The 23226-nt window shown below is 46.7% G+C and overlaps 1 protein-coding gene across 1 annotated transcript; it reads left to right on the top strand.

Annotated features, from left to right (window-relative positions):
- The first annotated feature begins 979 nt into the window (after positions 1-979).
- Positions 980-22736, top strand: LOC139228159 (ubiquitin carboxyl-terminal hydrolase 50-like). Its single transcript, XM_070859344.1, has 6 exons — positions 980-1098; positions 1522-1717; positions 18746-18910; positions 19938-20080; positions 21465-21597; positions 22517-22736. Exons 1-6 carry the CDS (start codon positions 1013-1015, stop codon positions 22691-22693), a joined length of 900 nt encoding a protein of 299 aa, XP_070715445.1. The 5' UTR covers positions 980-1012; the 3' UTR covers positions 22694-22736.
- Positions 22737-23226: the final 490 nt, after the last annotated feature.

The raw sequence follows: 23226 nt of genomic DNA, 5'->3' as shown, positions 1-23226 counted from the left end.
TTCAGGTCAACTTAATGCCCACAGACATCTCCAACATATTGTGAACTGCACCCCATGGATCATTGGGAGACCCCAGGCCCGTCACTCCATGGGTCATTGGGCGACCCCAGGCCCATCACTCCATGGATCATTGGGCGACCCCAGGCCCATCACTCCATGGGTCATTGGGCGACCCCGGGCCCGTCACTCGATGGGTCATTGGGCGACCCCAGGCCCATCACTCGATGGGTCATTGGGCGACCCCAGGCCCGTCACTCCATGGGTCATTGGGCGACCCCGGGCCCGTCACTCCATGGGTCATTGGGCGACCCCAGGCTTGTCACTCCATGGGTCATTGGGCGATCCCAGGCCCGTCACTCCATGGGTCATTGGGCGATCCCGGGCCCGTCACTCCATGGGTCATTGGGCGATCCCGGGCCCGTCACTCCATGGGTCATTGGGAGACCCCAGGCTTGTCACTCCATGGGTCATTGGGCGATCCCGGGCCCATCACTCTATGGGTCATTGGGCGATCCCGGGCCCGTCACTCCATGGGTCATTTGGCAACCCCAGGCTTGTCACTCCATGGGTCATTGGGCAACCCCAGGCTTGTCACTCCATGGGTCATTTGGCGACCCCAGGCTTGTCACTCCATGGGTCATTGGGCGATCCCGGGCCCGTCACTCCATGGGTCATTGGGCGACCCCGGGCTCGTCACTCCATGCGTCATTGGGCGACCCCGGGCCCGTCACTCCATGGGTCATTGGGTGATCCCAGGCCCATCACTCCATGGGTCATTGGGAGACCCCAGGCCCGTCACTCCATGCAGCGACCTGCAGCATTCTGTAGATGTCTGGTAATGAGTTGTTGGGTTTATTTTTACTTTCTTTCCCCTAGAGCTCGATACTACCATCTTGTACCGAAATATAGCAATGGTTCCTTGGTAGAATCCAGTGTCTCTAACACTGGCATTGAGAAACAAGATGGCGGGTCTGGGCTGACCGGACTCGGGAACTCGGGCAACATCTGCTACATGAACTGCATCTTGCAGTGTCTGTCCAACACCACTCCCCTGGCAGAGTACTTCATAACTGGCGCATATACAGATGATGTAAACAGGTAAGAGTACAAGTCACTGGGCCAGAACACAAGAATTGAATGAGATAATTACATTCCAGACCTGTTAATGGGGAGGGGAATTGTCATTTCAGTGACGGCGTCCTCTCAATCCACCGAGTATCTTTCGCCTTTCCAGTCATGATTTGGGCTCATTCTTCATCCCAAATGGCATTGATGAGGATGTGGAGACTTGAGGGGTTTGAATTGTCTTGTTGTCTTGACTAAAGAGGGCAAAGGTTCCGAGTGCATGAAAGGGCTGGAAAAGACCTCCTGCCCCCTCGGCTCCTAGCCCCCTCCGATCCAGCCCCTTTGGATCCTGCCCCCTCGGATCCTGCCCCCTCCGATCCAGCCCTGGGACTTGGATCATGGAATAGATGGTTGAATGTTGGCTTGTCAGTTCTGATTGAGCTTTCCCTTGTGCAGAGGTCGCGGGGAGCTTTCCAATGCGTTCGCTGCCCTGGTGATGGACATGTGGCTGGGAGATTGTCTCTACATCTTTCCTGATGAAGTGAAGAGAGTCCTTGGGAAAGTGCACGCGTCCTTCTCTGACGGGACACAGCAGGATGCTCAGGAATTGCTGCTCTTCTTCCTCAATGTTCTCCACACCGACCTGAAGAAAGTAAGTGCCCACAAAACCTGCCGCTGTGTGATGCAAAACCCAACTGTTACAGAAAGGTCAATAGAATCGGACTGAGCGGCCATGTGTCTGTTTCATGTATGACCATGTTGGTCATTCACACAGGAACATCTCTAACTTGCTGCTCCAGGCTAGATGGGAAGGTGTGAGAGAGACTGCCCCTCCGATCCTGCCCCTCTGGGACAGAGTGAGAGAGACCGCTCTGTGAATGGGGAGGTGTGAGAGAGACCGTTCTGTGAATGGGACGGTGTGAGAGAGACCGTTCTGTAAATGGGACGGTGTGAGAGAGACCGCTCTGTGAATGGAGAGGTGTGAGAGAGACCGTTCTGTGAATGGAGAGGTGTGAGAGAGACCGTTCTGTAAATGGGACGGTGTGAGAGAGACCGCTCTGTGAATGGAGAGGTGTGAGAGAGACCGTTCTGTGGATGGGGAGGTGTGAGAGAGACCGTTCTGTGGATGGGGAGGTGTGAGAGAGACCGTTCTGTGGATGGGGAGGTGTGAGAGAGACCGTTCTGTGGATGGGGAGGTGTGAGAGAGACTGCTCTGTGAATGGGACGGTGTGAGAGAGACTGCTCTGTGAATGGAGAGGTGTGAGAGAGACTGCTCTGTGAATGGAGAGGTGTGAGAGAGACTGCTCTGTGAATGGGGAGGTGTGAGAGAGACCGTTCTGTGAATGGGACGGTGTGAGAGAGACTGCTCTGTGAATGGAGAGGTGTGAGAGAGACCGTTCTGTGGATGGGGAGGTGTGAGAGAGACCGTTCTGTGGATGGGGAGGTGTGAGAGAGACTGCTCTGTGAATGGGGAGGTGTGAGAGAGATTGCTCGGTGGATGAGAAGGTGTGAGGCCGCTCCGTGAATGTCCAGCCTCGGCAGTGGGCCCAGGGAGAACAATCTAGAATTGAGTGTGAAGAAAGAAAGACTTGCATTTATATAGCACCTTTCACGACCACCGGATGTCTCGAACCAATTTACAGCCGATTTAAGTACTTTTGAAGTGTGGTTAATGTTGTAATGTGGGAAACGCGACTGCCAATTTGTGCACAGCAAGCTCTCACGCTGTTGTGTATGCAATAATTGTTAGACTGAGTACCGTTTAACTCCAAGAGGTATAACCCTGGCTCTGCTTTATTAAAGCCCAAAGTGACTAATATATCAAATGGCTGGCCTTTTATACTGGGGCTGCACATATGTGCGTGCAGCAGCCAATGGCTTTCAACAGTGACGCCATCTAGTGGCTAGTGATCCAAAAAGTACATACATAACACACACAGCGATGTGATGATGACCATTTTGTTATGTTGATTGAGGGATAAATATTGACCCAGGACACCGGGGAGAACTCCCCTGCTCTTCTTTGAAATAGTGCCATGGGATCTTTTATACCCGCCTGAAAGAGCAGACGGGGCCTCGGTTTAACATCTCATCCGAAAGACAACACCTCCGACAGTGCAACACTCCCTCAGTACTGCCCCTCCGACAGTGCAGCACTCCCTCAGCACTGCCCCTCCGACAGTGCAGCACTCCCTCAGCACTGCACTAGAGTGTCAGCCTAGATTTTTGCGCTCCAGTCCCTAAGAGGTCGACCATTTAGGACTGAGATGAGGAGAAATTTCTTCACTCAGAGGGTGGTGAATCTTTGGAATTCACTACCGCAAAGAGCTGCGGATGCTGAGAGTATATTCATAATCAAAGGCAAAAATCAAAAAGGGCCACAGCACAACATAATTCTAAAAGGACAGAGTGTTTAAAAACAAGCCTGAAAGCTCTGTGTCTCAATGCGAGGAGCATTCGTAATAAGGTGGATAAATTGACTGCGCAGATAACTGTTAACGGATATGATGTAATTGAGATTAGGGAGACATGGCTCCAGGGTGACCAAATCTGGGAACTCCACATCCAGGGGTATTCAATATTCAGGAAGGATAGACAAAGGAAACGGAGGTCGAGTAGCATTGCTGGTTAAAGAGAAGATTAACGCAATAGTAAGGAAGGAAATTAGCTTGGATGACGTAGAATCTGTTTGGGTAGAGCTGCGGAACACCAAAGGGCAGAAAATGTTAGTGGGAGTTGTTGTGTATCTGTAAAGCATGCACTCCCATGTTCCACCACCTTGGGAGCACTGTATATAAGCCGGCCCCTAAGGCCTGTTCCCCACTCTGGAGTGTCTTATTAAAGACTGAGGTCACTGTTACTTTAACCTCCCTTGTGCAGCCTCATCTATGTTAGGAACACAATAACTGGCAACGAGAATACGAATCCAACGCAAAGATGCAGCAAACTGTGGGCATCCTGGAGAAGTTCTCGGAGGGTGAGGACTGGGAAGCCTATGTCGAACGGCTAGACTAGTACGTTGTAGCCAACGAGCTGGATGGAGAAGGAAGCGCTGCAAAAAGGAGAGCGGTCCTCCTCACAGTCTGCGGGGCACCGATCTACAGCCTCATGAAGAATCTTCTGGCTCCGGTGAAACCCACAGATAAGTCGTATGAGGAGCTGTGTACACTGGTTCGGGAGCATCTTAACCCGAGGGAGAGCGTGCTGATGGCAAGGTATCGGTTCTACACATGCCAGCGATCTGAAGGTCAGGAAGCTACATCGCTGAGCTAAGGCGACTTGCAGGACAATGTGAGTTTGATGGCTGCCTGGAGCAAATGCTCAGAGACTTTTTTGTACAGGGCATTGGCCACGAAACCATCCTACAAAAACTTTTGACTGTAGAGACATCAGTAAGGCCATTGCGATAGCACAGGTGTTTATGTCCACCAGTGATAACACCAAACAAATCTCTCAGCACACAAGTGCTAGCAATGTTCATAAATTAACTGGAACTGTGTTTGCAAGCAGAAATGTACAGGGCAGAACCCACGAGTCTGCAACTGCTTCAGGTGACCCAGATGACTGAGTCCCCAACAAAGGATTAATGCAAGGCAATTCACACCTTGTTGGCGTTGTGGAGGCTTCCATTCAGCCTATTCATGCCGCTTCAAAGGGTATGTTTGCAAGAGCTGTGGAACAATGGGGTGCCTCCAACAAGCTTGCAAACGAACTGCAAGCTCTGCAAAACCTGCTAACCACCACGTGGCAGAGAAAGATCGGTCCATGGTGGATGAAAGCAATTTCGAGCCTCAGAGAGAGGAGGCAGATGCTGAAGTACATGGGGTGCACACATTTTCGACAAAATGTCCACCTATAATGCTAAACGTAAAATTGAATGGCTTACCCATAGTCATGGAACTGGACACTGGCGCTAGCCAATCCATCATGAGTAAAAAGATGTTTGAGAGACTGTGGTGCAACAAGGCATTCAGACCAGCCCTGAGCCCCATCCACACGAAACTGAGAACATACACCAAAGAGCTTATCACTGTCCTGGGCAGCGCCATGGTCAAGGTCACCTACGAGGGCACGGTGCACGAACTGCCACTCTGGATTGTCCCGGGCGATGGCCCCACACTGCTTGGAAGGAACTGGCTGGGCAAAATCCGCTGGAACTGGGATGATATCCGAGCGCTATCACAAATTTCCTTCCCTCTTTGAGCCAGGCATTGGAAACTTTTCCGGGGCGAAGGTGCGGATCCACTTGGTCCCAGAGGCACGACCCATTCACCACAAGGCGCGAGCGGTACCTCACATGATGAGGGAGAGAGTGGAAATCGAGCTGGACAGGCTGCAATGCGAGAGCATCATCTCCCCAGTCGAGTTCAGTGAGTGGACCAGCCCCATTGTTCCAGTACTCAAAAGTGATAGCACGGTCAGGATTTGCAGCGATTTATAAAGTAACTATTAACCGTTTCTCGCTACAGGACCAATACCCGCTACCTAAGGCAGATGACTTATTTGCGACGCTGGCAGGAGGCAAGACGTTCACCAAGCTCGACCTGACTTCGGCCTACATGACTCAGGAGCTGGAGGAGTCTTCGAAGGGCCTCACCTGCATCAACATGCACAAGGGATTGTTCATCTACAACAGATGTCCGTTTGGAATTCGGTCGGCTGCAGCAATCTTCCAGAGAAACATGGAGGGCCTACTCAAGTCGGTACCACACATGGTGGTCTTTCAGGACAACATATTGGTCATGGGTCGGGACACCATCGAGCACCTACAAAACCTGGAGGAGGTCCTCCAGCGACTGGATCGCATAGGGCTGCGGCTGAAGAGGTCGAAATGCGCCTTCTTGGCAACAAAAGTGGAGTTTTTGGGGAGAAAGATCGCGGTGAATGGCATTCGGCCCACAGACGCCAAGACTGAGGCTATCAGGAACGCGCCCAGGCCACAGAACGTCACGGAGCTGCGATCGTTCCTGGGACTCCTCAACTATTTTGGTAACTTCCTACCGGGGTTAAGCACCCTTTTAGAGCCCCTACATGTGTTATTGCGCAAGCGTGAGAACTGGGTATGGGGAAAAAAACAAGTAATTGCTTTTGAGAAAACCAGAAACATTTTATGCTCCAACAAGCTGCTTGTATTGTATAACCAGTGTAAAAGACTTGTGCTAGCATGTGACGCGTCGTCGTACGGAGTTGGGTGTGTATTACAACAAGCTAACATTGCGGGGAAGTTGCAACCTGTCGCCTATGCTTCCAGGAGCTTGTCTAAGGCCGAGAGGGCCTACAGCATGATTGAGAAAGAGGCATTAGCATGTGTGTTTGGGGTAAAGAAAATGCATCAGTAACTGTTTGGCCTCAAATTTGAGCTGGAAACCGATCACAAGCCCCTCACATCCCTGTTCGCTGAAAACAAGGGGATAAATACCAATGCCCCAGCCCGCATACAAAAGTGGGCACTCGCACTATCAGCGTATAACTATATCATCCGCCACAGGCCAGGCACTGAGAACTGTGCGGATGCTACCATTACCCACCACGGGGGTGGAAATGGCGCAGCCTGCAAACTTGTTGATGGTGGCGCAGCCCGCAGACTTGTTGATGGTCATGGAAGCGTTTGAAAATAATAAATCATCTGTCACGGTCTGCCAGATTAGGACTTGGACCAGCCAAGATCCTCTGCTGTCCCTAGTAAAAAAACACTGTACTGCATGGGAGCTGGGCCAGCATCCCCGTTGAAATGCAAGAGCCAATCAAGCCATTCCAGCGGCGAAAGGACGAGCTGTCCATTCAGACAGACTGCCTGTTGTGGGGTAACCGCATAGTGCTACCAAAAAAAGGCAGGGAGACATTCATCTCTGATCTCCACAGCACACACCCGGGTATAGTAATGATGAAAGCGATAGCCAGATCCCACGTATGGTGGCCCGGTATCGACTCTGACTTAGAGTCCTGTGTACGGCAATGCAGCGTATGTGCTCAGTTGAGCAACGCGCCCAGAGAGGCACCACTAAGTTTGTGGTCCTGGCCCTCCAGACCATGGTCGAGGATCCGTGTCGACTATGCGGGTCCGTTTCTCGGTAAAATGTTCCTGCTGATGGTGGATGCTTTTAAAAATGGATTGAATGTAAAATAATGTAAGGAAGCACCGCCACCACCACCATTGAAAGCCTGAGGGCCATGTTTGCCACCCACGGCCTGCCTGACATACTGGTCAGTGACAAAGGGCCATGTTTCACCAGTGCCAAATTTCAAGAATTCATGACCGGGAATGGGATCAAACACGTCACCTCGGCCCCGTTTAAACCAGCCTCCGATGGACAGGCAGAGCGGGCAGTACAAACCATCAAACAGAGCCTTAAACGAGTCACAGGAGGCTCACTCCAAACCCGCCTGCCCCGAGTACCGCACGAGACCCCACTCGCTCACAGGGGTGCCCCCGGCTGAGCTGCTCATGAAAAGGTGATTTAAAACCAGTCTCTCGCTGATTCACCCCAACCTGCATGATCAGGTAGAGAGCAGGCGGCAACAACAAAATGTAAACGATGGTCGTGCCACTGTGTCATGGGAAATTGATCTGAATGACCCTGTGTATGTGCTAAACTATGGACATGGTCTCAAGTGGATCGCGGGCAAGCTGATAGCTAAAGAAGGGAGTAGGGTGTTTGTAGTCAAACTAGACAATGGACAAATTTGCAGAAAGCACCTGGACCAAACAAGGCTGCGGTTCACAGACTGCCCTGAACAACCCACAGCAGACACCACCTTTTTTGAGCCCACAACACACACCAAAAGGATCAACGACACCACGCCGGACCAGGAAATTGAGCCCATCACGCCCAGTAGCCCAGCAAGGCCAGGCTCACCCAGCAGCCCTGCAGGGCCAACAACACGCCAGCCCAGCGAGGGCACAGCCAACACACCAGAACAGACATTTATACCGAGGCGGCCCACCAGGGAAAGAAAGGCTCCCGACCGCCTCACCTTTTAAATAGTTTTCACTTCGACTTTGCGGGGGAGTGATGTTGGGAATGTATGCTTTACAGATACACATGTTCTGCCACCAGGGAGTTCACCCCCTGAAATCCCAAGGGATCCCAGCATCCCTTGGGAGCATTGTATATAAGCCGGCCCCTAAGGCCTGTTCCTCACTCTGGAGTGTCTTATTAAAGACTGATGTCACTGTTACTTTAACCTCCCTGTGTGCAGCCTCATCTGTGTTAGGAACACAATAGGAGTTGTGTACAAACCACCAAACAGTAGTAGTGAGGTTGGGGATGGCATCAAACAGGAAATTAGGAATGCGTGCAATAAAGGTACAGCAATTATCATGGGTGACTTTAATCTACATATAGATTGGGCTGACCAAGCTGGTAGCACTACGGTGGAGGAGGATTTCCTGGAGTGTATAAGGGATAGTTTTCCAGACCAATCTGTTGAGGAACCAACTAGAGATCTGGCCATCGTAGACTGGGTGTTATGTAATGAGAGAGGATTAATTATCAATCTTGTTGTGCAAGGCCCCTTGGGGAAGAGTGATCATAATATGGTAGAATTCTTCATTAAGATGGAGAGCGACACGGTTAGCTCAGTGACTAGGGTCCTGAACTTAAAGAAAGGTAACTTTGATGGTATAAGACGTGAATTGGCTTGGATAGACTAGCGAATGATACTTAAAGGATTGACGGTGGATAGGCAATGGCAGGCATTTAAAGATCACATGGATGAACTTCAACAATTGTACATCCTGTCTGGCGTAAAAATAAAATGAGGAAGGTGGCTCAACCGTGGCTAACAAGGGAAATTAGGGATAGTGTTAAATCCAAGGAAGAGGCATATAAATTGGCCAGAAAAAGCAGCAAACCTGAAGACTGGGAGAAATTTAGAATTCAGCAGAGGAGGACAAAGGGTTTAATTAGGAGGGGGGAAATAGAGTATGAGAGGAAGCTTGCAGGGAACATAAAAACTGACTGCAAAAGCTTCTATAGATATGTGAAGAGAAAAAGATTAGTGACGACAAATACACCTTGCAGCCAGAATCAGGTGAATTTATAATGGGGAACAGAGAAATGGCAGACCAACTGAACAACTACTTTGGTTCTGTCTTCACTAAGGAAGACACAAAGAACCTTCCAGAAATACTAGGGGACTGAGGGTCTAGCGAGAAGGAGAAACTGAAGGAAATCCTTCTTAGTCAGGAAATTGTGTTGGGGAAATTGATGGGATTGAAGGGCGATAAATCCCCAGGGCCTAATAGTCTGCATCCCAGAGTACTTAAGGAAGTGACCCTAGAAATAGTAGATGCATTGGTGGTCATTTTCCCAACATTCTCTAGACTCTGGATCAGTTCCTATGAATTGGAGGGTAGCTAATGTAACCCCACTTTTTAAAAAAGGAGGGAGAGAGAAAACAGGGAATTATTGACTGGTTAGCCTGATATTGGTAGTGGGGAAAATGTTGGAATCAATTATTAAAGCTGTAATAGCAGCGCATTTGGAAAGCAGTGACAGGATCGATCCTAGTCAGCATGGATTTATGAAAGGGAAATCATACTTGACAAATCGTCTAGAATTTTTTAAGGATGTAACTCGTAGAGTGGACAAGGGAGAACCAGTGGATGTGGTGTATTTGGACTTTCAAAAGGCTTTTGACAAGGTCCCCACACAAGAGATTCGTGTGCAAAATTAAAGCACATGGTATTGGGGGTAATATATTGACGTGGATAGAGAACTGGTTGGCAGACAGAAAGCAAAGAGTAGGAATAACGGGTCCTTTTCAGAATGGCAGGCAGTGACTAGTGGGGTACCGCAGGGTTCAGTGCTGGGACCCCAGCTATTTACAATATACATTAATGATTTAGATGAAGGAATTGAATGTCATATCTCCAAGTTTTCAGATGACACTAAGCTGGGTGGCGTTGTGAGCGGTGAGGAGGATGCTAAGAGGCTGCAGGATATCTTGGACAGGTTAGGTGAGTGGGCAAATGCATGGCAGATGCAGTATAATGTGGATAAATGTGAGGTTTTCAATTTTGGTGGCAAAAACAGGAAGGCAGAATATTATCTGAATGGCACAGATTAGGAAAAGGGGAGGTGCAATGAGACCTAGATGTCATGGTATACCAGTCATTGAAAGTTGGCATATAGGTACAGCAGGCAGTGAAGAAGGCAAATGGTATGTTGGCCTTCATAGCTAGGGGATTTGAGTATAGGAGCATGGAGGTCTTACTGCAGTTGTACAGGGCCTTAGTGAGGCCATACCTTGAATATTGTGTTCAGTTTTGGTCTCCTAATCTGAGGAAGGACATTCTTGCTATTGAGGGAGTGCAGCGAAGGTTCACCAGACTGATTCCGGGATGGCAGGACTGATTTATGAAGAAAGATTGGATCGACTAGGCTTGCATTCACTGTAATTTAGAAGAATGAGAGGGGATCTCATAGAAACATATAAAATTCTGACAGGATTGGACAGGATAGATATGGAAAATGTTCCCGATGTTGGGGAAGTCCAGCACCAGGGGTCACAGTCTAAGGATAAGGGGTAAGTCATTTAGGACCGAGATGAGGAGAAACTTCTTCACTCAGAGAATTGTGAACTTGTGGAATTCTCTACCACAGAAAGTTGTTGAGGTCAGTTCATTAGATATATTCAAAAGGGAGTTAGATGTGGCACTTATGGCTAAAGAGATCAAGGGGTATGGAGAGAAAGCAGGAATGGGTTACTTAAGTTACATGATCAGCCATGATCATATTGAATGATGGTGCAGGCTCGAAGGGCCGAATGGCCTGCTCCTGCACCTATTTTCTATGTTTAATAGAGATCTATAGATTTTTGGATAATAAGGGAATCCAAGGATAATGCGAGAATGTGTTGAGGTAGAAGACCAGCCATGATCTCATTGAATGGCGGTGCAGGCTCGATGGGCTGAATGACTGACTCCTGCTCCTATTTATTGGCCCTGAAATTCCGGTCGGGGGGGCTTCCCGCGGGCAATTGCCTCTGACCAGAGAATTTTTACAAGTATACCTGGTGGTCTAAGGCGCCCTGGATTGCGGTGAGGAGGCCTTCTCTTCCCGCGCTGCAGAGCGCGCTCCCGTCCTCCAGGTTCCCATGCAGAAGATGCAGTCACGTGTGACTGCTCAGCCAATCAGGTAAAGTATTCTCAATTAGTAGCAATGGGAGCTCCGTATCTCCGAGTTCTCATTGCTATTAATTGAGAAGAAAAAACCCAAACACAATAACATCAAATAAAAAACACACCTCACATAACTTTAATTTCAATTAATTTTAATTAATAAATATCTTAGAGAAAAAAATGTCCGCGTTTTTAAAATGTTTTTTTAATTATGGTTTAAAATAAATTTAATATAGTGGGCAGGGTTTTAAAAAATAAAATGTGTATTTTTAATTTTATTTTTTATGTTTTAAGTGTGTTTTAAAACTCTCTTACGCCTGTAACTGTAGGCCATGCACCTGCTTTTATCAGACGCGAGAGTTTTGATAACCACTACAATCTTGCCCTTGCAAATGTCCTCGCTCCCGATATGCGATGATCTGTCAAGCTGGAGCTAGACATCGGAAAACCGGTTTTCAGCGCATGCTCATTGTGCGCTGCAAACTGGCTTTTGCTATGCCTTCCCGGGTCCGTACATGCCCCGCACAAGCCCCGCACATACCCCTTGGCTGGGATTTCTGGGAGGAATTGCAGTGTAGATTTACCAGAATGATACCTGGATTCTAAGGGTTAAATTATGAGAGATTACACAAACTAGGATTGTATTCTCTGGAATTTAGAAGATTAAGTGGTGATTTGAAAAGTTTCCAAGATATTAAGGGGAACAGATAGGATAGATAGAAAGAAACTATTCCCGTTGATTGGGGAGTCTAGGACTGGGGGCAAAGTCTAAAAGACCTTTCAGGAGTGAAGTTAGGAAACATTGTTTGGAACTCTTCCACAAATGGCAATTGATGCAATTGTTAATTTTAAATCTGAGATTGATAGATTTTTGTTAACCAAAGGTATTAATGGATATAGGACAAAGGTCGCAGATCAGCCATGATCTCACTGAATGGCCTCATCCTGTTCCTATATTACCATAGCAATGCAATTTCTCTGTCTTGAAGCTGATGGTCACAATTATTGTCCAATTTTAATTTTCTTCACTTAGTGACAGGATTGCAATGTATCAAATATTTCCAAATATAGAGGTTGCAATGCTGCAGGGAGAGTTTTTCATGAATATTGACTTCTGGGATGTGCAAACCTCAACTCCCACAATCCTTAGCATTTTATAATCAGGAGACTGGGAGGATTTGTCCATCTTTGCAGGAGGGCAGCTAGTAGTTATTACCTGTCTCGGCAGATCACAATATACTCTGGGATGAGGAAGACCATTCGGCCCACTTTAATTCATCCTTCCAGAACAATCTACACCCTGCCACCGCCCCATTGTTTGCAGGGTGTTCCGTCTCTGATCTGCATGTCCATCAGTTTATGTGTGGAACAGCCTCCTGATATCAGTCCTAAAGTTGTCAATAATTTGAAATTGTCGCTTTGTCCTACTCCCACAGTTTAATTTAAATCAATATTCTAGATTAACTGTTTCTGTGATTTACTACCACATACAGTGTCAGCTATGGCTCAGTGGGTAGCACACTTGCCTCTGAATCAGAAGGTAGTGGGTTTGAGTCCCACTGGGACTTGAGCACAAAAATCCAGGCTGACACTCCCTGTGCAGTGCTGAAGGGAGTACATCATGTCCAGGTGAATACTTGCAGGAAGTAATTATTTAGAGTATTTGTCCTTCACTGTTTCTGCAAAGATCCTGAAGATGCCTTTGTGGTTATGGAAATTGAGAGATCAAGGGTCCCGATTGACAATAAATTGAAGCTATTGCAACAATAATTGGTGTCAGTGAGTAAAACGAAGCAGATGTTGAGATGCATTAAACATTTTATATTGATCTGAAATGGTGAGGTAATCCTAGCTCTCTACAAATCATTGGTGCAACTGCACTGAGAACATGGTGTACAGTTCTGAGCACCAGAGCACAATAAGCAGATTGCAGCTGTTGGAAGGATATAGAAGGGAACTTCCAGAATGATTGAGGGGATGGAGGGATTGGATTATGAGGAGCAATTATGTAAATTGGACATGTTCTCACTCCAAAGGAGAAGGTTGGGAGGTGATATGATTGGTGGTTTTACGATTCTAAAGAGACTAAATGTCGACCATGACAAGCTGTTTCACCGTAAAAAAAATGGGATGAGGTCCTACAAGCTGAATTTAGGGAACTAAGAGTTAAGTTTAAAAAGTAGGACCTAAAAGGTAGTAATCTCAGGATTGCTACCAGTGCCAATGCTAGTCAGAGTAGGAATCGCAGGATAGCTCAGATGAATACATGGTTTGAGGAGTGGTGCATGAGGGAGGGATTCAAATTCCTGGGACACTGGGACCGGTTCTGGGGGAGGTGGGACAGTACAAACCGGACGGTCTGCACCTGGGCAGGACCAAAACCAATGTCCTAGGGGGAATGTTTGCTACTGCTGTTGGGGCGGGGTTAAACTAATATGGCAGGGGGATGGGAACCTATGCAGGGAGACAGAGGGAAGTAAAATAGGGGCAGAAGCAAAAGATAGAAAGAAGAAAAGTAAAAGTGGAGGGCAGAGAAACCCAAGGCAAAAATCAAAAAGGGCCACATTGCAGCAAAATTCTAAAAGGGCAAAGTGTGTTAAAAAGACAAGCCTGAAGGCTCTGTGCCTGAATGCGAGGAGTATTCGTAATAAGGTGGACATATTAACTGCACAGGCAGCAATTAATGAATATGATATAATTGGCATCATGGCTCCAGGTGACCAAGGCTGGGAACTCAACATCCAGGGGTATTCAACATTCAGGAAGGATAGACAGAAAGGAAAAGGAGGTGGGGCAGCATTGCTGGTTAAAGAGGAAATTAACGCAATAGTAAGGAAGGACATTAGCTTGGATGATGTGGAATCTGTATGGGTGGAGCTGCGGAATACCAAAGGGCAGAAAGCGCTAGTGGGAGTTGTGTACAGACTATCAAACAGTAGTAGTGAGGTTGGGGACAGCATCAAACAAGAAATTAGGGATGCGTGCAATAAAGGTACAGCAGTTATCATGGGTGACTTTAATCTACATATAGATTGGGCTAATCAAATTGGTAGCAATACGATGGAGGAGGATTTCCTGGAGTGTATTAGGGATATTTTCTGGACCAATATGTCGAGGAACCAACTAGAGGGCTGGCCAACCTAGACTGGGTGATGTGTAATGAGAGAGGACTAATTAGCAATCTTGTTATGCGAGGCCCCTTGGGGAAGAGTGACCATAATATGGTAGAATTCCTTATTAAGATGGAGAGTGATGCAGTTAATTCAGAGACTAGGGCTCTGAACTTAAGGAAAGGTAATTTTGATGGTATGAGACGTGAATTGGCTAGAAAAGACTGGCAAATGATACTTAGAGGGTTGTTGGTGGATAGGCAATGGCAAACATTTAAAGATCACATGGATGAACTTCCATCATTGTACATCCCTGTCTGGAGTAAAAATAAAACGGAGAAGGTGGCTCAACTGTGGCTAACAAGGGAAATTAAGGATGGTGTTAAATCCAAGGAAGAGGCATATAAATTGGTCAGAAAAAGCAGCAAATCTGAGGACTGGGAGAAATTTAGAATTCAGCAGAGGAGGAAAAAGGATTCAATTAGGAGGGGAAAATAGAGTATGAAAAGAAGCTTGCCGGGAACATAAAAACTGACTGCTAAAACTTCTATAGATATGTGAAGAGAAAAAGATTAGTGAAGACAACCGTAGGTCCCTTGCAGTCAGAATCAGGTGAATTTATAATGGGGACCAAAGAAATGGCAGACCAGTTGAACAAATACTTTGGTTCTGTCTTCATGAAGGAAGACACAAATAACCTCCGAAAGAATTAGGGAACCGAGGGTCTAGTGAGAAGGAGGAACTGAAAGATATCCTTATTAGGCGGGAAATTGTGTTCGGGAAATTGATGGGATTGAAGGCCGATAAGTCCCCGGGGCCTGATAGTCTGCATCCCAGAGTGCTTAAGGAAGTGGTCCTAGAAATAGTGGATGCATTGGTGATCATTTTCCAACAGTCTATCGACTCTGGATCAGTTTCTATGGACTGGAGGGTAGCTAATGTAACACCACTTTTTTAAAAAAAAGGAGGGAGAGAAAACGGGTAATTATCGACCGGTTAGCCTGACATCAGTAGTGGGGAAAATGTTGGAATCAATTACTAAAGATGAAATAACAGTGCATTTGGAAAGCAGTGACAGGATCGGTCCAAGTCAGCATGGATTTATGAAAGTGAAATCATGCTTGTCAAATCTTCTGGAATTTTTTGAGGATGTAACTAATTGAGTAGAGAACCAGTGGATGTGGTGTATTTGGACTTCCAAAAGGCTTTTGACAAGATCCCACACAAGAGATTGGTGTGCAAAATTAAAGCACATGGTATTGGGGGTAATGTACTGACATGGATAGAGAACTGGTTGGCAGACAGGAAGCAGAGAGTTGGGATAAACAGGTCCTTTTCAGAATGGCAGGCAGTGACTCGTGGGGTGCTGCAAGGCTCAGTGCTGGGACCCCAGCTATTTACAATATACATTAATGATTTAGATGAAGGAATTGAGTGTAATATCTCCAAGTTTGCAGATGACACTAAACTGGGTGGTGGTGTGAGCTGTGAGGAGGACGCTAAGAGGCTGCAGGGTGACTTAGACAGGTTAGGTGAGTGGGCAAATGCATGGCAGATACAGTATAATGTGGATAAATGTGAGGTTATCCACTTTGGGGGCAAAAACACAAAGGCAGAATATTATCTGAATGGCGGCAGATTAGGAAAAGGGGAGGTGCAATGAGACCTGGGTGTCATGGTACATCAGTCACTGAAAGTTGGCATGCAGGTACAGCAGGTGATGAATAAGGCAAATGGCATGTTGGCCTTCATAGCTAGGAAATTTGAGTATAGGAGCAGGAAGGTCTTACTGCAGTTGTACAGGGCCTTGGTGAGGCCTCACCTGGAATATTGTGTTCTCCTAATATTTGGTCTCCTAATCTGAGGAAGCATGTTCTTGCTATTGAGGGAGTGCAGCGAAGGTTCACCAGACTGATTCCCGGGATGGCTGGACTGACATGAGGAGAGACTGGATCGACTGGGCCTTTATTCACTGGAGTTTAGAAGGATGAGAGGGGATCTCATAGAAATGTATAAAATTCTGACTGGACAGATTAGATGCAGGAAGAATGTTCCCGATGTTGGAGAAGTCCAGAACCATGGGACATAGTCTAAGGATAAGGGGTAAACCATTTAGGACTGAGATGAGGAGAAACTTCTTCACTCAGAGAGTTGTTGACCTGTGGATTTCCCTACCGCAGAGAGTTGTTGTTGCCAGTTCGTTGTATATATTCAAGAGGGAGTTAGATGTGGCCCTTACGGCTAAAGGGATCAAGGGGTATGGAGAGAAAGCAGGAAAGGGGTACTGAGGTAAATGATCAGCCATGATCTTATTGAATGGTGGTGCAGGCTCGAAGGGCCGAAAGGCCTACTCCTGCACCTATTTTCTATGTTTCTATGTCCAGAACAGTCGAACCAGAGGACATAGCCTGCGCTTTAAGTGGGGGAAATTCTATACTAACCTGTGGGAACATTATTTCAGTGAGCGAGTGGTGAATCTATGGAACAGGCTCTCTGGGGAGATGGTGGAAACAGTTAGTATTTATTCATTTAAATTAAAATCAGATAGATTTCTTTCAGAATATAGTATTTTGGGATTCAGTATTTGAGTTATGCTGTGTGGTGAGTGTAGCGTGCTTGGGAGAAACAGGGGACTTTGGACCACTGGAGATTTTCCTCACCTCATGTCTGGCTCTGTTGTAGACTCACTGATAGAGATTGATCGCTGTGATTGGTCAACAACCCCATTATCATTGGATCATGAGACTACCAAGATGGTAGAGGGCGAACTAGACGGACCTGGTCTTTTTCATTGTTGTTGCCACAGGTCAGGCATGCCTGTCACTCACAGCTGATTTCACTATAACCGTACAAATAATGTTTTAACAGCTAAATGTGACACAAAAGGCGGACTTCAGTGTTGCTGGTAGAGCGGGACAGAGGATCTGGTCCCAACACACAGCTCCTAATATCAAGATTAGGTCTGGCACTTTGTCCCAGTGACTGGGCTGGAGCAACCCGGAGCATTGCTCAGAAACTAACCGAGACTAATAATTGTCCAACGTTGAAAGGCAGAATATTTCCATTGTTCAGCAGGTGAAAATATCAAATTGATTAAAAAAAATAGATCTTCTCAATGCTCCAGGACAGTTAAAATAGTCTTTCTTTAACTGTATCTTCATCAGTCCCACATAACTGTCTCCCACTGTATCTCTCTTTATCCCACTCTCCCACCAACACTGGGGATTAATCATAGAATCATAGAAATTTACAGCACGGAAGGAGGCCATTTCGTCCCATCGTTTCCATGCCGGCCGACAAAGAGCTACCCAGCTTAATCCCATTTTCCAGCTCTTGCTCTGTGGCTCTGCAGGTTACGGCACTTCAGGTGCACATGCAAGTGCTTTTTAAATGTGGTGAGGGTTTCTGCCTCTACCACCCATTCAGGCAGTGAGTTCCAGATCCCCACCACCCTCTGGGTAAAGAAATTTCCTCTCCTTTAAACCTCCCCCCAATTATTTTAAATCTATGCCCCCTGGTTGTTGGCCCCTCTGCCAAGGGAAGCAGGTCCTTATCCACACTATCCAGGCCCCTCATAATTTTATACACCTCAATCAGGTCTCCCTTTTGCCTCCTGTTCCAAAAAAAAACAGACCCAGCATCTCCAATCGTTCCTCATAACCCAAATTCTCCAGTCCAGGCAACAGCCTCGTAAATCTCCTCTGCACTCTTTCGAGTGCAATCACATCTTTCCTGTAATGTGGTGACCAGAACTGCACGCAGTACTCCAGCTGTGGCCTAACCAGTGTTTTATACAGTTCAAACATAACCCCCCTGCTCTTGTATTCCATGCCTTGACTAATAAAGGCAAGTATTCCATATGCCTTCTTAACCACCTTATCTACCTGGCCTGCTACCTTCAGGGATCTGTGGACCTGCACTCCGAGGTCCCTTTGTTCCTCTACACTTCCCAGTGTCCTACCATTTAATGTGTATTCCCTTGCCTTGTTAGTCCTCCCCAAATGCATTACTTCACACATCACCTCAGCATTATCTTCACAGTGTTGATTGGTCCATCTGCCATGTTCAGTGAGCTGATTGGTTGGATTAACCAATTAGATTGCATAAAATGGCTTTACCAGGGGCTTTGAATTCAATTTTGTAACAATCGGATTGTTTAAGCATTTTATTATAGCAGCCGTTGTTGGGTCAGTTTTATAAAATTGCCGTATGGATGGATTATGCATTTGTAAAATCTACTTTAAAACGTTTGTTCTGTAGCTCTGCCACCATGCTCCGGTTGCTATTTCTAGCATAATTCTAAATGTGTTAAAGATCTGATCTTATTAGCGATGGTGAGGTGTTTGAGTTGCTGAATTATTCACGGTCCTCACGGTTGAAGCCACTGCACGGGAGACTTGAGTTTTGCCCCAGGACAGTAAATGATGCTATTTTCTCTCCTCAGTCGACAGGAGTGAGAAACATGGAAACGTCTATTGTTACCAAACTATTTCAGGGGCAACTGAGCTACGTAAAATTGTGTTTAAGTTGTTACCACAAGTCTAGCCAAACCGAGAACTTTCTGAGCCTCTCTCTGCCCATGCCTCCGGATAATAGATGCTCTATTCAGGTAATAGTTATCACCATTTTGTTAAGTGTGGAATAAAATCATTTTTGCTTTTTCTTCCCCTCCCATTTGAGTTTTTTTTCACCTGCAGATGTTCCCATAGGTTCAAACTTTCCCTGTTCGATGTGTATGGGGCCCAACGTACTCTTGCCGGATGCTGGGATTAACTTGGGGTGGCCTGTTCTGTTATTTTGTTTCTCCTTGTGGGGTTTAAAACACCACCCCATAACCTGCCCTAGTACCTTCCTGAGATCAGGAATGTGGTCGGCGGGGGCTGCCTGGGGAAGTCCATTCTGTTGTTGGCTGTAGTGCAGGCAGCTGCTTGGAGTGTAAGATAATTTCCCAGAGCACCTCTCCTCTGTCAACCCTGGTCAATGAGAGCTGGTATTGCAGTGTGTCAGACACTGGAGGAAACACGGCGCTCTGGGTTGGTGACAGGTTATCAAAGACCCAGTGTCGGCCAAGACAGCAGTTCCCATTTGGCAATCTAACACAGTACAGCAACACTATTTAAACTACTGTGATCCCCCCCCCCCCCCCCCTTCAAGGAGCATCAGTTTGTTCGCACGGAGTTATTCAGCTCTTTCATCTTTTCCCTGATAATGGCACAGAATCCAGGGAGGGTAAATGTGCTGCTTGTAGATTGTACTGAACTTCCAGATGGGGATTCCTTTACAAATGTACAAATATACCTGAACAAAGTTTGTCAGAGTGGTGACTGAATCCTGAGAGACAATCCGGAGTAAAGAGTCTGCAAGAAGCCCAAACTCCTGGGGTTAAATCTCCGCGGGGCTTCACCCACTAGTTTGTGGAGACTCCGCAGCTCATCTGCTGAAGTTCTCCCGACCCCCAACCCATTGTGGAAATGTGTTCCTGATCCGGGCTCCAACGCTTGCTGGGTTTGGGAGGTGGGTGGTTGTGTCAGAGAGGGATTGTAATTCTGCACCATGTTTGTTCATGTTCAGTAATTTTCAAACCACCAGTTTCTGCAAACCAACCCTGACTCTAATCAGTGGCTGTTGTTTCTTAGGATTGCCTCAGATTGTTCTTTAAAGAGGAGGTTCTGAGCTCGAGGGACCAGCCTTTCTGCTCCTTCTGTGGCAGGAAGCAGGATCAGTCCGAAAGTATCGAGCTGCTAAAGGCACCGGATATTATCATCATCCACCTGAAACGGTGAGTGCGGCCCCTCTCTTCCCGCCCCTCAGTGAGGCTGATCCTTCGCCCCGAAGGCAAAGCTAGAGAAAAATTTCCCTTTCTTTGGTTTCAGTTTAATCATTTATAATACTTACAACTGGTTCCTGGAATAATTAACCAACACATCAGTTACAATATGTTCTGCCAAACTGAACCAGCTGTTTGGGAGTTGCTGGTGTAGCTGGGTGCTGGCAGGAGATTTACCAGGATGTTGCCGGGACTGGATAATTTTAGCTATGAGGAAAGATTGGACAGGCTGGGTTGGTTTTCTTTGGAACAGAGGAGGCTGAGGGGAGATCTTATTGAGGTGTATAAAATTAGGAGGGGCCTAGATAGAGTGGATAGGAAGCACCTATTGCCCTTAGCAGAGGGGTCAACAACCAGGGGGCATAGATTTAAAGTAATTGGTAGAAGGTTTAGAGGGGATGTGAGGGGAAATTTCTTTACCCAGAGGGTTATGGGGGTCGGGAACTCACTGCCTGAAAGGGTGGTCGAGGCAGAAACCCTCACCACATTTAAAAAGTACTTGGATGTGCGCTGTAACCTGCAAGGCTATGGACAGAGAGCTGGAAAGTGGGATTAGGTTGGATAGCTCTTGGTCGGCCAGCGTGGACACGGTGGGCCGAATGGCCTCCTTCTGTGCTGTAAATTTCTCTGATTCTCAGCGATGCTGAATTGCCGAGATTGCCTGGAGCAGAGCAGACCTTCCCAGTCCTTCAGCCCCCCGCCCAGCGCTCAGGATGCACATTCTCTTGGCGGCTCTTTTTCGGGGGATTATGATATCGGCTGCGTATTGTCCTGGTGTCAGGATCGACAACTGGGCCGGGCTCAGGGCAGAGTGGGACTGGGCTCAGGCCGGGCGGGACAGATCCCAGGGTTGATTAGCAGCCTATGCCGAGTTAACTGAGTGTTGGGGCGGACAGCACCATTTAATGGACACTGCTGAAGGCGCCGGGTCAGGATATGTAACCAGGACGGTGATGTCTGCCACCGTTGAATAGTTTCTCAATGACACGATGGAGAGCGACCTGACCCGAGGTGTCTGAGGGAAAGCAGTCCCTGTGGGACCGCGCTCCGTGTGGGAACTTATCAAAAAAAATCGCCACCCCACTTTATTTTGAATATTTTATTTTATTATCTCTATTCTCAAAGTGGTTAAAAATTGATACAGCCAACTTACTGACAGGCAAAGGAGCTGTAGCAGTTTGGGAGCAATGTGTCCTTTCTATTTGCTTTTCTCATCAGGAGCGACCTCTGACCTTTCCCTGGTCTGTCCGCTGCCTTGTTCTGTCTGTGACATAAGCATTAGAATTCATCATAAATATATAATTAATCATCCATCATTCACTCTCTCCTCTGCTAGCTTTGAATCTGATGATCACGGCAATAGAAAACTGACCAGTATTGTGACCTTTCCAATTGATGATCTAGATCTATCTCAATATACAAACCCCCCATCAACTCAACAGCTGAAGTATCATCTCTATGCTGTGGTGGTGAGTAGTTTAACTAATGTACTCGCAATTGGACCTCACTTTTCCTTCCCACCCCGTCCGCGTCCAACAACTCCTCACCTCATATATTGTCAGCAAACTGCCCACATCTTACTGAATATTGTAAACTGCATACACCCAGAAATGGATAATGTACATACCAATCACGAACTTAATCCACACACTCGGGTGTTCACGTTGTTTCTATAATGTAACTTCCTCGCCTTGTATGGAGGGGAGGGGAGAGCCGTGTCACTGGATCAGGAACTGAGAGCTCGCCCAGATCCAGAGAACAAAGGGAAAGAAATGATCTAAAGGCTTGGGTGAAGAATGCTTGATTCGGGGATCCATTAGCAATTGACACCACGACGCAAAGTAGAGCGGTTTGTAGTGTGAAGACAGTGTCGAGTGACGGAGGGTTTTTTTTCAAAGTGATGATCGGAGTTTTTGTTTTCAAAAACAATTCTGTTGACTGTATTACAATGGTTAATGTAACATTTTATAAAACACTTTGTTGGCATGTTAGAGAGGTAGGATTCATGGGTGCTGTCAGGGTAGCCACCGAGCAGGCTGGACCTTGCTATGGAAAGGAAGAAATTGAAGGGCGAGTCATTGTTGGGAACTCACAGCCGGGCACTGGATTCAGTGAAAATAGTCTCTGAACTCCCTCACCGAGTGAGCAATATAAACGAGACCACTTGGTTGTCACACGTTTGACAGAGGGGGAACTAAATGTGCAAACTAAATGTGCAAAGATCAGGTTTATTTTTCTACAGATCCCAGATGTCTCATGTCCCAACAAAGTAATTGTCAGATGTTTATTTCAAGAAATATTTATAGATCGCGTTTTCAGCAGAGCCCCGTTGATTCTTACATCATTGCAATGTATACATGAAAGTCAGGGTGAATTCTCTCTCCACAGAATCATACCGGCACTTTAGACAGTGGTCACTACACCGCCTTCTGCAAGAATCCTGTAACGCAGATCTGGCACGAGTTCAATGATTCGAAAGTAACCAACATTCCCGAGCAGCGGATCCAGTCGCCAGCTGCCTATGTCCTTTTCTACAATTGCGTGAACTTTGAATGGGCGCAGTAATTAGATCGCAGACAGGCTACAACAATAAACAGTTTCCCTATACTCTGGCTTTCATTCTGTACTTGCCCACGAGGGCAGCATTCTATAAATTATGTAATTAATTCTAACTTTTGATAACTCATATGCTGTTATTTTATCTGTTGTCTTAAATGGACCCTGTTCCGTGGATTAAAGGTCTCCTCTCTGCAATAGTCTTTGGCGCAGTGTGTGATCAGTTACATTTCTATTATCAAACAAGTTATATTACTTCCAGGGCCCGCTGCTTTGGTACAATAAGCAATTTCTTCATCATGCAAAGTGCGACTTACACTCGAGTACCTGAATTTTTAAGTGTAATTAGCAGCAGGAATGCAGCTGCTATTGGGCCCACCATCTGGCATAGGGTTTTGGGCATTGTACCAGTTTGAACACTGGCTTCTCAGTACAATGCTAATAACAAGGCTGGTTACAGTGGCATTTAAATAGGAAAATACTTCCAAATAATACATTAATGGACACTGTAAAGGCAATTTCAACTAAACGCATTTAGGAAA

This window comes from Pristiophorus japonicus, chromosome 17 (genome assembly GCF_044704955.1).
Source record: "Pristiophorus japonicus isolate sPriJap1 chromosome 17, sPriJap1.hap1, whole genome shotgun sequence".
Lineage (NCBI taxonomy): Eukaryota > Metazoa > Chordata > Chondrichthyes > Pristiophoridae > Pristiophorus > Pristiophorus japonicus.
This window is presented reverse-complemented; position numbering and strand designations above follow the sequence as displayed.